The sequence below is a fragment of the Electrophorus electricus genome, chromosome 10 (assembly GCF_013358815.1).
Source record: "Electrophorus electricus isolate fEleEle1 chromosome 10, fEleEle1.pri, whole genome shotgun sequence".
NCBI lineage: Eukaryota > Metazoa > Chordata > Actinopteri > Gymnotiformes > Gymnotidae > Electrophorus > Electrophorus electricus.
Window position 1 is genome coordinate 14,085,718 of NC_049544.1, and position 17,510 is coordinate 14,103,227.

General features: G+C 39.3%; 1 protein-coding gene across 2 annotated transcripts; it reads left to right on the forward strand.

Annotated features, from left to right (window-relative positions):
- The first annotated feature begins 702 nt into the window (after positions 1–702).
- Positions 703–17,477, forward strand: pi4kb (phosphatidylinositol 4-kinase, catalytic, beta). Of its 2 annotated transcripts, XM_027002299.2 has the most exons (12): positions 703–806; positions 3,271–4,319; positions 7,588–7,632; positions 10,665–10,892; positions 11,100–11,327; positions 11,410–11,519; positions 13,360–13,464; positions 13,544–13,667; positions 13,959–14,224; positions 14,597–14,729; positions 14,914–15,034; positions 15,525–17,477. In XM_027002299.2, exons 2-12 carry the CDS (start codon positions 3,291–3,293, stop codon positions 15,704–15,706), a joined length of 2,571 nt encoding a protein of 856 aa, XP_026858100.2. In that variant the 5' UTR covers positions 703–806; positions 3,271–3,290; the 3' UTR covers positions 15,707–17,477. The 2 variants fall into 2 exon arrangements, with proteins under 2 accessions (XP_026858100.2, XP_026858109.2); XM_027002308.2 differs by lacking the exon at positions 7,588–7,632.
- Positions 17,478–17,510: the final 33 nt, after the last annotated feature.

Genomic DNA, 17,510 nt, shown 5'->3' on the forward strand with positions numbered 1-17,510 from the left:
CTGCATGGTCTTGCACCTCCCTACCTAGCTGAACTCCTACAGTCATACTGCCCCACCAGTACACTTTGGTCCTCTGATTCAGGTCTTCTTTCCATCCCCAAGTTTAGATTGGTCTTTGTATGAGGCAGATCCTTTAGTGTTATGTCCCCAAAATTATGGAACACTTTACCTCAGTTTCTCCGTCTCTGCTCTTCACTTTCCTCTTTCAAATAACAACTTAAAACGTACCTCTTTTCTCAACATTTCTCATAACTTCTCTTCCTATTCATAGTTGTTAATGTGTTGAGTGTGTCAATGTCTTTTATTCTCTCCATCTTTGTCATTCCACCTTTAGATTTTGAGGTATTATAACCGTTAATGAAAAGGTTATAAACTACAAGCCTTTACTGCCACATACACCAGACCCATACACGGACAACGCTGGTCCAAATTCACTTTCTTTTCACTTCCCCTCGTCGCTACTTTTTGGAAAAGTCCATTCTTCTGCGGTAAAGTACTTTCTGTTCAGAAAAATGTTGTTTAAAACTACAGTATATTGTATATAGAATAACTTGTATCTTACTATGGCTAAATTTATACTCTCTAACTATGGCCGCTACTTTAAATAAGTAAATAATTTGCTATTCGAAAGGGGTTTGTGCATGGACTTTACCAAGTTCGAGAGAGTAGGGAAAGTGTGCCTAGCTCACTTAGGACGTCAACTAGCAAGCCGGTTATTCGGCATCCGACGGGGAATTGTACCTTTCCCTAATGGGGATGTTACACCAGAGATAGACGGAATAATCATATCACCCAGTTTACATAAGGTAAAATAAGTTCATTGGTGTTGGTGTCTATCAGTTAATTGGGCTTTTACTATTTACTGACGAAAAATAGATACTTATTTTATGAGAGCTTTGTAGCTGCTTTGCTAACCAGACAGTCTTGCCTCTGAGCGAGCTAGCTAGTTAGCTAACTTAGCTAGCTAGCTCTCCAGCTATTTAATCCCTTTCGCCACCCACCTAACCTTAGTTAGCTAGGTAGCTAATATAATTTAATCGTACGTTACCTAGCTAGGCTAGCTACCTATCCGTCTTAGAACTTGCACTTGCTATAATCGTGAAACAACTGTCGCGATCCATGGTAATTACAGCTAGTTAGCTGTGATTCGTACCGACTAGCAGTGTTTAATGCTTAGCTAGCTAGGTTAGCGAACCCCGATCATCAGTGTGCTAATCCTAGCTAGCTAGGAAGATAGGTTAGCTAGCGTTAGCTACTTGGGTAGCTAACCTAGCTATCTGCCAAATTGTGGACTTTAGTTTGCTAGCTAGCTAGCGTTAGCTAACTTATTTTGTTCAGTGTCAGGGTTAGCTGTTGTGGCGAAATTGTGTATTGGAATAATGTGGATGATGTTTAATATTAGGTAACTTGTTCACTATGTACCTAGTTAAGGTTATTAAACATTAAGGATGTTCGTTAACGTAACGCTGATTTAGCTGCATTAAAATATTTGCATGTAAACTAGCAAAAGGTTAGACAGCTATCTATGATGTGTCGTTTAGCTAGGGTAAGTTAACTCGGGAAGCTATCTGCATTGAAAATTTCATAGTCCTGACATAGCTGCAACTACTTTAGCTCGATAGCTATGCGTGTTCTAATACATTTATTAATAAGAGATATGTCACATCTACAAAATCGTTTTAATCTAGGCCAAAAGACGGATAACGTTATTTCGGTCTATTGTCATAACCCTGCCCTACAGGCGTTATTGTTGCCCATCAGCAGAAACTTTTCTAGCTAGCTAGACTAGGAAAGATAATACGATGCAGGCTGTGCTCCATCGGTTCATTGTTTAGTAAGGGTGGCTAGCTAAGCAAGGTGGAAGTGGTGTCGCCTGTCAGTACTGGATCCAATTGAAGCTGTTTCCATTGCAATCGGAGATGCAAGTTTGCTTTGTTGCAACACCAATAAACAGGCTTTTGGTACCACAGCAGCTTAGTGTTAGGTAAGGTGAATCTTATGAGTTGGTGCAAATTAATGTCACAGACTTCACTGAATTTTTCAAGATGTATAGAAGGAGTTTGCCATTGGACTCAGAGAATGGGCTTGTGCTGGCACTTACAGCTAAATGGAAAATTTCATTTTTATGACTTTTTGTTGTGAAGTGTTGATTTCATTGCCAAAATTGTCAAACCTGAGCAGCTGCTGTCTGAAACTTTGATGTGTTCTCAGGCCTTTGATTCTTGTCAGATTTGTTTTGAACATTGCTTGCGGAACTTTGGATATGATGCTTAAAATTAACTATTTTATACTGTTTTTGTTAACGTTACTGCAGATTTTAATTCCTCCATCCACTTTTATGTTCACACTTACAGTGTAGCTTGAAGCATAGATTCCTCCCTTTATCTCAAGCTGGCCCTCTGATGGTGTAACCGGCTGAAGAAGTTGATGACTATAGGATGTAGCTGTGGCTGAGGGAAAGTGTCCTTCCTCAGTCACGGTAACAGACATTCATATGAAAGTTAAGATCGCATGGAACTTCTCTTTTCAGGATATCAAGGGACAAGGGATGAGTTTATGTTTAAAAAAACATTAGGTTTTCATATCAAAAGTGGTTGGCCTATAAAGTCCTCAATAAACAAATTAGACCTACACAATAGTTTAGAGCTTTTCAGAAGTGGTCCTTGGTACCTCACTATAATTTAGGCTAAACAACAGTTCTTTTCATTTGGGTTTGTAATCATACCATGTGGGGTAAGTTATTACAAATTATGAAAAAAATTGCTATGTAGGCTTGGGTAATACCATAGAAATTGCACTCCATAAATGCTTTGCAACAAAACAATGAACAAGTAAAATTAAATAAATAAACACTTAGTCTGATTTTTGTAGAGAGTTCATTTCTGTAAAGAGCATTTTGTTCCTACCCCTTTATAAGGCTTTTTGCAGGTGGCAAGTTAAATATGGATCAGTGAAATCTGCAGTTCTTCACCACAGTTTAAAATAGCACAAGGCTCTTGCTTTTAAACAATAATCAGCTGCCTCTAAGGATTGACAGTCTAGCTAAAGGTTATGGGTTAAATTGTCCTTGGGAAGTGCTTCAGTTTAATTGCTATCTGAGACGCAGATCTGTTTGTGGACAGCCTCTGTTTTGTGAGGAAAAATAGCTGAGAATTTACTCAAGAGCTGTGCAGAATGTGTCCATCAACAAAATCCAACTGTAAGTGTTATAGTATTGTTGATCTTAACACTGTCCTCCTCTTTTTCATGCTGTTTCTGTCTTTTGTGCAGTGGCCTGTGTGTATGTGGCCATGGGTGACACCGAGCTGGAGGTTTCCTCTTCCCAACAGGAGGAACTGCAGAAGAGCCCGTCAGCTTCCTCCACCTCCACTACCTCGTCTCTCTCCTTACCCTCCTCTCCATCCTCTGGGCCAAGGCCTCTCACCAGTTCCAGCCCCAGTGCCAGTGAGGGCCTGTCCACCTCCAGCCCGCCACTGGATGTGATATCTGAGGGTGTGGGAGAATTGAGCCTGGTCATAGATACTGAAGTAGCCAAGAAAGCTTGCCAGGAGGTGCTGCAGAAGGTCAAGCTCCTCAAAGGTGAGGGCCAATCAACTTTGGTCACCACTAAGCCAGGGCTGGTGAATGGAACCGGGCACATAGGTTCCTCAGATAGAGATAGCAGGAGGTTGTGCACATCTCAGAAGATTGGCGAGGAGGAGGCCCCCTCGGACACAGTGAAGAGTGCGCGCCGGCGCCAGAACAACAACTCCTCTAAGCAATCATGGCTGCTGCGGCTTTTTGAATCCAAACTGTTTGACATTTCCATGGCCATCTCCTACCTGTACAACTCAAAGGAGCCAGGGGTACAGGCTTACATAGGCAACCGTCTCTTCAGCTTTCGCTATGAGGATGTGGACTTCTACTTACCCCAGTTGCTTAACATGTACATCCACATGGACGAGGATGTGGGTGATGCCATCAAGCCCTACGTGGTTCACCGCTGCCGGCAAAGCATCAACTTTTCGCTGCAGTGCGCCTGGCTACTAGGGGCCTACTCCTCTGACATGCACATCTCCACGCAGCGGCACTCGCGTGGCACCAAGCTGCGCAAGGTTATCCTGTCAGATGAGCTGAAGCCTGCTGGCCAGCGCGCACGCAGGGAGGCCCTACAGCCACCCCCGCCCTGCCACCACGGGCAGGGAATGGGCGAGCACGGCCTCTCACCCTCCAAACGCACACACCAGCGTTCCAAGTCAGATGCCACAGTCACGATCAGTCTCAGCAGCAACCTGAAGAGGACAGCCAGCAACCCCAAAGTAGAAAGCAGTCAGGACGAGGTGAGCACCTCTGTCATAGCTGGAGTATGAGAGTTTGATTGCTGGTTATTGCAGAGGCTTTATTTTGTCTTATTCACTGCCAGTACTGTGTGCACTGAGATGTGCATTTTGATCATCTTCACTGCTGCAGAGCTCATTTAGGGGTATATCATATGTGTTTGTAATCTGCATATTTTCTAGCTCTGGTCATCTTATGATGGCATACTGTCAACTTTGCAAGCCACACTAATAAATGTGGCTATATACATGCAACTGCAAACTATTAGCTTGCAAACCCACACACTATATCATTAGTTATGTGTTTATGCAATATTGTTTTCAGTTTTCTGAGTGGGTTGCAGAATGCACCCTATAACAGATTCCAAACCTTTTTATGCGCTGTAAACATCAACCTCACAAGTTCATAATGAGTGTTTTGATGAATCAATTCAATTCTGTGACAAGACTAACAAGTTTTATTACCATTAAAAAATTATCTGATCGTGTTTAACTATCATATTAAGGATTTTATTGCAAGATGTAGCAATATATTAACAATATGATGTATTGTCCATATCACGCAGCCTTCTTTTGTCTCAAAAGTGTATAAAAGTGAAGGTCTACTTGATGAAGAGTAACATTTTGGCACATGTTAAGGAGTGCTCTGTGCAGTAACTGGGCTGTGAAGTTATATTCCCTGGTCAGAATGTTAATCTCATTACCTCTTGTCTGGCCTCAGTCTGTCAAATGTTTGCAGTACAGAAATATCAGTAGCACAAAATATAAAATATTGCTTTTTTGTAATGTATACACATGACATTTCTTATTCTTTGCTTTTCTTGAGTGACTAGGAATTGTCAGTTTACACCATAGTTACAGTGTATTTAATGCCAGGCGATGCTGATTTTGTGCTGAGTGCTCCTTTTTATGAGCCATATGGCCATATAAATACACTTTAATCCTGGTAAAGGAATAAGGCACAAGCCAGTTGGTCCTCGCCCAGTAAACTTCTTTCCACTCTGAAAACAGATCTTTTGTGGACCACTGAGTAGAATGACATCAGATGTGTCCATGGCATCTACCATTGTTGGGGTCGTGTACCTCACTCGTCCATTAGCTCAGTTATACCCCACATGCCACCTGTACTGTCCCTCTGTCATGCATAATGAGTCACCGTGCTGATAATGTAACATTACACCAGAAGGGCACCAACATAGTCAATTTTCTATTGGCTAGAATGCTGGACATGAAATATCTCTTCCTGTTTCTGACCTTAAAAAGAAATTCCACACAGAAATTTTAGTGCATGAGAGAATGACCACAATACCTTTGTCACTTAGGCCCTGCCTGACAAAGAAACAATGAATGGGGTTTTGTATTACCTGAACAGATCCCTATTAGATCCCTAATAGTCTCTATTTACCTACATTAGAATAGACAGCTTTCACATAGTCATATTCTTTTGTGCTTTAAGCAGAATATAAGTTCAACTAATCAGTCTCCTCCCATTTTGTGTAGGTGGGTTGTATAGTCTGTTTGTTTGTTAATATTTCTTATTATTTTTACCCTTAGCAGATCCACCCCTCCTCTCTCACAGGCATCTCACTGTGATGTGAAATTTGGCATTCAATCACTGGTCAAGATTATTACCTTTCATTATTTGTCTCACTATAGGATGCTCTTTGACCCTAACTCCTTTTTTATTTGCATGTTTGAGTTTCCATAGAATCAGTGGTAGCACTACTTATATTAAGAGCCTGTAGCTGTAACACATGGGCCAAGGATCAGTGAAGCCTTGTGAATATACATTTTGGATTCCTGAGAATTAACTGTGTCCTGCGAGAAAGACGCTTCAGACTGTAATGCTTATGGGCTTTATATTGATTTATATTAGGCAATAAAGCAGTTCAGATGATGCCTGGAATCCACTTTTCAGTTACCAAAAGTTAAATATTGATTTTATTTGTTGAGTTTGATGAATATTTTGGGTAAATGTATGTAGTAGAATATGTCGTACACTATAATGTGTACCATAATGGGGTGCCACACCTGGTTCGAGCATTGTTTTGTAGTGCAGAGTGTTTTATGTTTTTAGTATCTCAGAGATGGCAAGAAATTTGCAATCCTCTGAAACTGAACCTTCTGTTCCAATTCATGTTTTCAGTGGACTGCTAATGTTGTATTCAGTTTATTGTTTTGAAGCAGCCATAGTCATTATCAAGGAGGAATGCCTTATCTAACATTTTCTGTATAGCTCCAGCCGCTGTCATTTTAGGTATACGTGATTGGCTGAACAATTAGTTCTTCAGGAAGTGCATTTCAGTGTGTCAGATCCCAAACCTTTGTGTATAGCACAAGCGCCTGGGAATCAGGTTTTCCCAGAAGAGAATCATAAAAGTTATCACTGAGAAACAAACATGGTGTGGTTGTTGCAGGTTGTTTTTTCCACAAGATCCATGAAAGTCCAGGGTGACTGTGGGTTTCTGAATGGTGATTAGTCTTAATATGGAAGAGTTTGGACTTCTGCTTCTGTTTGCCTAACAGCCACTGCCTAACCACATGCTTTTGTAAACAAGCTGAGCATGCCTAGGCATCCTTCTGTTTCTGCTGTTTTGCCTGTCTCTAGTTTTTCTGTCCTATGTGTTTGGAAACAACTTGTATCATGTGAGAGAGTAGATGATCAGCAGATCTGAGGTATATGTAGCGAAAGGATGAGCTGTAAGGATTGCAGAAATTGTCAAGGGCAAATATTGGGCAGATTAGACTTTGCCTTTCTGTGTTATTTAACTGTCAGTGTGATAAAATATAAAGTGATGATTCTGTACATATTTCAGAATGGCAGACATTAAATGTTTTTTTCATGTTTAAACATTTCCTTTATGAGATCAATTCCATACTGCCAATAAGCAATGAAAATGTTAGAAGGTGGCCTGTATCTGTGCAGAGAGTGTACAGGAGAGGTTAAGGGGTGCTGTGCTGCACTTATTTATCAATCCCTGGCCTTGTTCAGCATGGTCATGATGCAAGATTGCTGGCCCTCCCATATGTCTCTGAGGATTAATCACAGGCTGCAGCCAGGAGTAAACATCAAATTTTGAGGCATGCTGAGTCATAAACAGGACCATGGAGTGGTAATGGATCTTATAACTGCAAGCCTTGTGTGTGTGTGTGTGTGTGTGTGTGTGTGTGTGTGTGTGTGTGTGTGTGTTTGTTTTTGTTTTGTCTTGCTACCCCCTCCCCTCACCACTCCCCCCTGTTCTTGTACCATAACCCATCCCCCTTTTCCCAGGACATGAGCTCCAGCTCCGACAGTCTCAAGTTAGAGGCTGGTACCGTAAGTGAACCACTGTCTAATAACATCCTTATCTGTGCATTGTGGGATGATGGCTGTTTCTGTTCGCAGTTGGGGTTGGACTCCCAGATTCCTTCAGATGTGTGCCTTTTTAAGCTTTGACATTTGCAAGCATGTCATCTCAAGTGACAAGTTCTGAGGTGTACTGAACCTTGTGATATTAAAGCCGACCTTTCCACAGTGACTTCTGCCTGTCAATTATGTCTATGACCTGACATGCTTGGAAACCTGAATTCTTTGTCTTTTCCCCTTTGATGCTACCCATTACTCAGTGAATGGGACAATTCAAGAAGGGTTTCTCCTTTCTGGTATAATGTCATAATTTGTTGCAAAAGCTCAGATTTCTGATTTATTGAATATGGATCATTTAAGGAGCATTAGCATATGCAAAACCCATAATTAAATGTTTGTTAACTGTGAAGTCAGTTTGGATGATACAGGCACTACTCGGGTAAAGAAATAAATGCCACCAATATTAATAAGTAAAAGTAGATTGAAGGAGGCCATAAATTCCAGTGAAACCCATGAATTTATTAACGCAGTTGTTGTCTATTGTATCTTTGGCAAAAGATGTAATCAGCTATGCATTGGAGAAACCAAAAGAAGGTTTGCTTATTGTTTTTTTGAACACCGTCAAAATTAAGGTATGATCTTGGCAAGGCATTTTAAGGCATTCATTGCCAGTTGTTACTATGGCAACAACAAAATTATGAAATGTAATGCAAAATAATTGATCTACATTCTTGGAACTTATGTTTAATCTCCTAGAACTTCAGAAGTACTTTGCTTGCACAGCTGATGAAGGACTTCTGTCTGAAATGATCTGTTTCTTTTGGAAACTGTGTGTGTGTGTGTGTGTGTGTGTGTGTGTGTGTGTGTGTGTGTGTGTCATTTTATTCCTGTTCAATTCCAACACAGACAACTTATTCTATGTAATGTGGCACTGATAGAGATCACCTGAACCAAATCTCATTTAATGAACAATGTGAAAGACTAGTGGAGAGCATGCCAAGACACAAGAAATCTGGGTTATTTTATCATATATTGATTTCTGAATCCTTCCCAGGTTAAAACATCATTTTGTTGTTTAAAAATGAATGTGAACCTTTTTTCTTTGCTTTACTTGAGGTCTGAAAATAGTGCCAGTTGGCCAGTTGTCATTTTCTGCAAATAAATATTATAATGAATTTTTTTATTTGGTATTTCAGAGCAATGTTGTCAGTAGTTTATTGATTAAAACATTGTATTTTACTCAAACATATACCAATAAATAGAAAAAAAAGAGAAAGTGATCATTTTGGAGTGGTCTGTCTATGGACCTGCATATATGTATGTATGGATGGATGGATAAAAAAGTACGCCCTTCATCAGCTTTACAAGCAAAGTACTCCTGAAATTGTAGGTGAAACCAGTTTATGTTCAGAACAGTAGATGTTTAAATCATAACATTCATTTCATGGGGTTCTAAAGTTTAGAGAATGTAGATTAGTTTTTATCCTTATACTTCTTTACTTCATTGCTGCGATAGCAGCAACTGGCAGTGCAAATGAATATGTCATTAATGCAGTGTCTATTAGTATTAAAATGCCTGTGTAAATGCCATTTTCTGTTGGTATTAAAATTTTGATGGTCCAAAACAATCAGCAAGGTGTTCAGCAAGGAAAAAATGATTTCCTGTAGGACACAATGCTATATTTGACATGACAGGAAAAAAACAATGCAAATTGTCAATAAATATGACAAATACAGACAACAGTGCAACCATAAGCTATACAATAAATTAAGCAACTTGTGATTAAACTACAGGTCACTACACATTATATTTCAATGATCATTAAACACAGGGCAAGACACTAAATCGTGGGGTCGGTTAGGTAAATGGGAGGATAGATTGCTGTTTTGCATGTGAATTCAGTGCGTGGTAATGGCTGGTAATATACAACAGCATAGAAACACAATGTCTACTGATTTTTATTTATATATATATAAAATCAGGAATTTATTGGCCGTCAAGTCATTTTATTTGGCATTCTTTTCTTTGTTTCTAAGTCTCTTTAACATTTAGTTTAGCTATAGAAAACCTGGGCATTTTTTTCAGTCTGACACCATGATCAGCAATTGAATATTAAATTACAGATTGTGCATAGAATGCTTTTTTAGGAGGGGGGGTAAGATGTAGCTAGGCTGTTCTGAATCTGTTCCTTGTGGGGTTTTTTCATTAAGTGAGCTCTGCTTTTTTTTGTCAGGTGTGTTCATTCATCACACATGTATTGATATTACATTGAGGATTTATCTTTTGTTATGAATGTTGTATCTTTTATTATGGTAAATTAATCACCATACAATAATGGGTGTGCATTTCACTTGCTAAATTAATCAGAGGGAATTCTCTTTGTGGGCATGGTGTACATGCTCTTGTTTACCCAAAGAGGTTTATGGTTTGACAGAATCTTTGCAAATTATTTGGTGGTTAGTCTTTCCAACCTCTTCTACACGTTTTTCAATCTGTCTCTGTTGGCTTGGGAGTGGTAAATAAACATGGTGATTCAACATGCGAAGAACACAGATGGAGGAGTTTGTAGAGTCTTACTCCACATTTGCCATTGTGGAATGGGCTTATTTGTTTGTGTAAATTGTCCTCTCATTTCAGGTGATGTTATTAATTTGTGTCTCACCTATGCCACCCTGTGGTCAGCTGCTGCTGCTAGAGAGCACTCTTTTTCCATTCATTTGTTTAAACTCTCATGCTTTGCTTTGATTTCAGTGTGATTTTGTCATGCATGTAGACTTTTTTTTAGTTCAGCCTATTACATCATTTTTGTTTATAGTAGTATTAATGACATCACTAGTACAAATAACTTTTATTACCTGTAGGCCATTTATAACTTCTTGATACTACAACTGATAAATCCACAGATATGAAATAATATCTGTGTATTCACATTTGTATTTCTCTCTCTTCTCCTCTTTTCTCCCATATCTATGGGATTTCTGTCCTCGTCTCCTCCTGTCAGCCTGTCCGCCTGACTCCTCAGCGGGAGTTCATTAAGTCTCTGATGGGTATTGGGAAGAGGCTGGCCACCCTGCCCACCAAAGAGCAGAAGACTCAGAGACTTATCTCCGAGCTCTCCCTGCTCAACCACAAGCTGCCTGCTCGGGTCTGGCTGCCTACAGCTGCCTTCGACCACCATGTGGTGCGGGTGCCCCACACACAGGCCGTTGTGCTCAACTCAAAAGACAAGGTGAACTTGGCTGTGATCAAATGAATAGACACAGGCCAGTTGCAGCATAGCTTCTTAATAAGTTTTGAGTTTGTGTGTCACACTGGATTGTTTTTATTTCTTTTAACAAACTGGTAAATATAATGTGGAGTTGGTGAGCTGACATTAATTAGGCAGCCTTGAAATGGAGACATCTCAGAACTTTCTCCAATTTTCTGCTATTTCCAGGCACCATATCTAATTTATGTGGAAGTTCTGGACTGTGAGAACTTTGAGACGTCGAGTGTTCCGGTAAGGATTCCTGAGACACGGATCCGCAGCACACGCTCTGTGGAGAATCTTCCAGACTGCGGCATCACGCCCGACCAGCGAGCCAGCAGTTTCTCCACCGTGCCCAACTACGACAACGACGATGAGGCCTGGTCCGTGGATGACATTGGCGAGCTACAGGTTGAGGTACCAGAGCACAGCTGTTGGCTTTCTTTGGGAGCATGCTTTTCTCACTGTAAATTCACCCATACTTTGTTTACCCCTTTAGCTGCCAGAGATCCACACTAACAGCTGTGACAACATATCCCAGTTCTCAGTTGATAGCATCACCAGCCAGGAGAGCAAAGAACCCATTTTTATCGCCGCTGGTGACATCAGGTGTGTATTTTGTGTGTTTGGTAATCTTAAACACATTAACATCTAAGGCTTTTCTGTTTGGGGATAAATCCATTGAGAGAACAGTTCCATTTTCAGGAGATCAGTTATAAAAAGAAATAAGGTAGCAAATTCAGCATGAAATGGTTTTAGAATAAGCTACTTGAAGAATGTACTTTCATTCATGAATTGGTCATCCAAAAGTGTTCTAAATTGGCTTGCTATCACCACAGACAGATCTAAAATATTTGCTCTTCTTGACTGGATTCCATGATTTTGAAAGTTAATTTTTAATGTTCTCATGCCCAAGCTCAGAATGATTGAGAACTTTTTTCTTAAAGTTGAGAGAGCTGCAGTTCTGTAGTAAAACTAAATGAACTGTAAGAAATATTGTGATGCAAGAACATACTTGTTTTTCTTTGGCTGTCTTTGAGGGTGATTTGCTACAGAAACATTCAAGTCTCGTTCTCAGTTCTTTGGATAGTTTTGCCGCATAGGTTTTGAATCGGTCATTCAAAACCTATGTTGAAGATATTAGTAAGAGGGGTCATTCTCAGTCAGTGCCTTTTGTAGGTGCTTAAACATTGATAATCAGTGGGCCAGCAAGAGCCGGTGAAGTGTGTAAATTGGTGCTTGGCAATAAAATGATCTAGAATCAGGATCGCAATGAATTTATGTCAATAATGATGACAAGCTTTTGACATTTTTACTCAAAAAGGATAGATGCAACAGCATACAGCAGAAATAAACATGACAACAACCAGTTATTCACTTTTGGCTTGCACATTAAATGATGTGCCTATTTCGTACTGCAAAGCATTGTATGAACTATTGGTGCTGAAGAAGGCTCTAAAAACTAGGAAAATGCAAGAAAGTGAACTTGCGGTATCTTCCAAAGCTGAGAAAATTGTTGAAAAAAAAGTTACCATGACACCAGTTATATGGAAGTGGTTTTGATATGTGAAAAGCAGTGAAACATTGATTAATTGCAAAATATGTCATTGGTCAGTGCAAACTAGTATGGGAAGCACAACAAATCTTTTTCATTACCTGAAAAGTTTCCATCCCAGTGACCACAGCAGTCACACCTACACCTTGAAAATACAGTCGGTCCTTCCTTATTTTATGTTGGTCCTTCCTTATTTTAGCAGCACTAGTCAGGTCGGTGCCTAAACAACAATAAATTGTTATATTTTGCAACCATTGATGTGAAAAGTGATTAAAAAGGTATAAGGATATAACAAACACAGTTTCAATGATATAGCTTAGCAAACTCAGATGTAGCATAATGACTGGTTTACAGTGTTTACATTTTGCACTTTTTTACACAGATTTCTATTTTTACACAGATTTAAAGAGATGTAAAACCTGTACATAACTAATATTACTTTTTGTTAAAATTAAGTTTTGTTAAATCAGATAAAGCATGCATAGTTAAATGTTTACATTTTACTATTCTATTTTTGGAAATAAACTAAAGTTTAACCCACGAACCCCGTGGTTTAATTAGGCTTCAGCCATTATCAGGTTACTCTTCAAACTGACAACATTATCATATTATATATTGTGATAAATATCGATATCGATGAGTGTGGGGAAAAAAATATCAAGGTCATATTTTTGCTATATCACCCACCCATAATGTAGATATAGTCTTCATTTAAGATGCACTGAAAATCAAAGATATCAACACTTCTGTAGCATGTATTACTGTTATGTGAGGATTCATACCTGGGCGTAAGCACATTATTGTCCATCTCCTGTCGTGACATGTAGCTTGGCCTTCCTCTGGGTCATTAGCTCTTTCGCCTCACCATATCTGGGTTTGTGTGCACTTATTTAGGCGGCGCCTGTCAGAGCAGCTTGCCCACACGCCAACCACATTTAAGAAGGACCCAGAGGATCCCTCAGCAGTAGCCTTAAAAGAGCCCTGGCAGGAGAAGGTTAGGTAAGTGAAGAAAAGTCACTTGCACTCTTACTTTTTGTTGAAGTATTCTGTTCTAATCTTCTCCCCTCTGCTGTTACAGACGAATCCGGGAAGCATCTCCCTATGGGCACCTGCCTAATTGGCGTCTTCTCTCAGTCATAGTGAAATGTGGTGATGACCTAAGACAGGAGCTCCTTGCCTTCCAAGTGCTGAAACAGCTTCAGGTTACCATCTTATTTTTATTAGTTGGTTTCAAAGACATTTCAAATGCCAGTTCATGACATTGGCATTGTAGGTGGTGTCACTATTTGGAATAATTTGTGTCAGTTCAGAGACTGAACAGCTTGATTATAAAAATGTTCCTGATATAGGATATAAAATGGCAAATATTTTTGTACGAAAGCTGTTAAGTCTCTTTCATGGATATAGATAGATTAACTTTTTTAACCTTCAACTCGAAGCTGAGATAGATCACTTAAATCTCATGATGACCTTCTTTCTCTTCACACCTGCAGTCTATCTGGGAGCAAGAGCGGGTTCCACTATGGATTAAGCCCTATAAGATCCTGGTCATCTCCTCAGACAGTGGCATGATTGAGCCAGTAGTCAATGCTGTGTCCATTCACCAAGTAAAGAAGCAGAGCCAGCTCTCGCTGCTTGACTACTTCCTGCAGGAGCACGGCAACTACACTACGGAGGCCTTCCTCACTGCTCAGCGAAACTTTGTGCAGAGTTGTGCAGGATATTGTCTTATCTGCTACCTGTTGCAGGTTAAGGACAGGTGGGATGGGTAGCCTCTGCCACTTTACGCTTTCTCACTGTAACTTTAAACTAGACATTATTCTCTGTACCTTTGGAGTTTGTCATTGAAAAACTAGAAAAGCCTAAATTCATTAATATTCAAAATTCCTAAAGATGACTAAAAAAAAAAAAAAAAAAAAAACTGCAGTTGATTAAACTACAAAAAGAAGCTTTACATCTGTTTGTACTATTTCTTAAGAGTGGTGCCAGTTGTGATATGCATTTAATAAATGGTCTCATTCAGTTTTAATGAAATATTTTTCCCCTCGTACCACAGATGTGTAATTTGAATGAACACACATATGTTCACCTTTTCAGTCCTTAGTTATTGTAACTCTCTTCTGCTTTCCAGGCACAATGGAAACATCCTGCTTGACTCTGAAGGCCATATTATTCATATTGACTTTGGTTTCATTTTGTCAAGCTCTCCTCGAAACTTGGGATTTGAGACGTCTGCCTTTAAACTGACCAATGAATTTGTAGATGTAATGCCATTTTATTTATTTCAGTATAAATAATGTGTGTATGTATATATATATAATTTACTTGTTTCAATTTAAATCAAATGTCTAATAATTTAATTTGTTAAGCACCTTGAATTGCCTCATGTATCAAAAGGACAACCCCCTCATGAAATTTTGGTGCATATTAAGACTGTTATTTTTCTAGGTAATGGGAGGTCAGGATGGAGACATGTTCAACTATTACAAGATGCTTATGCTTCAGGGCCTCATTGCTGCACGCAAACACATGGAGAAAGTCATCCAAATAGTGGAGATCATGCAACAAGGTACTTTCCACTTAAAAGCACCCTTCTCAGAGATCAGCATGATCACTGAAAACATTTTGTATTCAGGGTTCTCTCTAGTCATGAAATTTCTGGAATATTTATTCCAGACATGGAAAGTCAAGACATTTGATCTTTTCTGTGTCAAGCATCTAAATTGTAATTGCAATTTACTAAAATGTTATATTTTCACACATTTTCCATATTGTGTGAGTGCTCGTTATGGTTACTTGACAATGTAAAAAATATAAATAAAAATTCCTTGCCAATTTAACGAAGGGGGCCTGTTTTTCCATTCATTATAGGTCATGTCAAATTCAGCTTTTTAGTCAGTGAATGTCAGGGAATTAGACATTGATTTAGAGTGGGAACACTATGTATTGATCTTGCATGGCATAGGTATAGGAGTCCGTACCATTTCCCTCAGCTCACTTAGTGAAATTCTCTGTAGCAGTGGCTACATCATGGTTGCACTGTTATAACTGTTCTCTAGGCTCTCAGCTGCCCTGCTTCCATGGCTCCAGCACCATCCGTAACCTAAAGGAACGATTCCACATGAGCCTGACGGAGGAACAGCTGCAGGTGCTGGTTGAGCAGATGGTGGATGGCTCCATGCGCTCTATCACCACCAAGCTGTACGACGGCTTCCAGTATCTCACCAATGGCATCATGTGAATGAAGGCGGGAATCCTGGAGAGCGTGTCATGGACTGTAATGTTTGAACTGGAAAAGACTGTACCACTCTCAGAGGCCCCTCCCAAGCCCACTGTCTGCCATGCCCCTCTGCCATCCTGGCATGTTTGTAAAGCCAGACTGACTTTTGATCATGGAATTTATACTCTGACTGAAGAGGTTTCAGCTGTGAAGTTTTGCTTTGTCTTTTTTCCTCACTCTTTCCTCAGTAGCCTTCTCTCAATTGAGTCCTGTCCCCTTTTCTTTTTGGAGTATTGTGTTTCTCTGGATATCCTTTTGGAATCTTCTTTTGTCCAGTATCTTAATCCATCATTTGAAATAGTAGGCTGAGGCTCAACTGCTCAGTGTTTTTGTTTGTTTGTTTTTTGTTGATTTGTTTGTTTCTTTCATTTATTTGTATTCATCCATGTGCTCTGTACTTACTGTCTTAAATTCCCATGTGTTCCAGAGCAATTTTTGTGTCTGTAATCACTAATGATCTCTACTTTGAGTGAACAGCGTTCGGTTTTTCACATGTACACAATGCAATCACCGCTGAGACAACCGACTAGTGGTCAAACTAAGAAATGTTTTGAGGGATGTGTGCTTTGTAATATAAATGATAGGGGAAGATGGAGGGTAAACAGCACAGAGTCATAAGTGGGTTCTCCAGTGTGGTCTGATCAGTGTTATTTTAGCTATAGATTGAGAGAACCACACACTTTTCACAACTCTGAACATAATTGTTAAGATGTCGGGCTTTAACTGAGAGTTTCCAAAATTGGACCTCTCAAAAGGTGTCCCAGTTGGCTCAATAAAGCTTTATATTGGCTTTTTTTGATCTCCCAGACACTTTTAGCCCCTCTTATCAGTTGCAAGATAGTCACTCATAATTTGTCATGCTGAGGCACAGAAGCATGGGAAGGATACAAACCTAAATATGTGTAGTGACAATTGATTGGATTCTGTTTAGGGCATGAAAAAAATCCATAGATTTACCAAAAGTCCAATTCTAACCATTTTAAGTATTAAAAGTGTGAAACGGAAGACCAAGAGTCAAAACACTATTTATTTCCTATTTACAAATGCTTACTTACATTCTTACATGACAAGTCTGACTTGCTTTTACTCTTATTTCATTCTGTTGATAATTTCAAATTGTTTTGGGCATTCCAAGATGCCCCAGTCTGTATAAATGTCCATAACAAAAATTTAAAACTTACAGAATGTGCATGGTCTCTTGTCAGAATTATGGGGAGCTGTGCTTTAATATGTAATGTAGCCACTGAACACTTGTATTTTAATTGAGAGCAGAGGTTCAAATGTTGCTACATAGGGTGAAAGTGGCAGTTGTGTATATGATCTGATCAAATGATGGTAGCAAAACACAGCAAGGGCTACACATAAATGGAAGAAATCAATGCATTGTTAATATCTAGTTTTGGATAATTACATACCAGAACATGCACAGATTTAGAATTAAATTTTTATTACAACAGAAGGAAGGTATGACCCCTTTCTAGTAAGTTTTAGCTCACCTTTTTTAGATGAAGCCCAGTTCTTCCAAATTATTTGGACATATTTGAGTAAGCCATTTACCAGTATGTATATCTTTCATTACCATTTTATACTAGTTTTCTGTGTCAGATCTTTTTCCTTCCTTTGTAACTTGTAAGTCGGACCAGCTCTTACGATTATGTGAATGACCTCCCGTAACTTGTGAATGTTCCTTTGTATAATAAATTAAATGTCTGTTTCACACACTGAGTGCTAATGTTGTCCAATGTAACGTTGTTTCATTGTGTTG

Excerpts from the sequence above, each read along its gene's own strand:
- pi4kb (XM_027002299.2), top strand. The coding sequence starts at position 3,291 with ATGGGTGACACCGAGCTGGAGGTTTCCTCTTCCCAACAGGAGGAACTG. Across the intron at positions 4,320-7,587 it reads TAGAAAGCAGTCAGGACGAG|GACATGAGCTCCAGCTCCGA; the intron begins GTGAGCACCTCT and ends CCCTTTTCCCAG. Across the intron at positions 7,633-10,664 it reads TCAAGTTAGAGGCTGGTACC|CCTGTCCGCCTGACTCCTCA; the intron begins GTAAGTGAACCA and ends TCCTCCTGTCAG.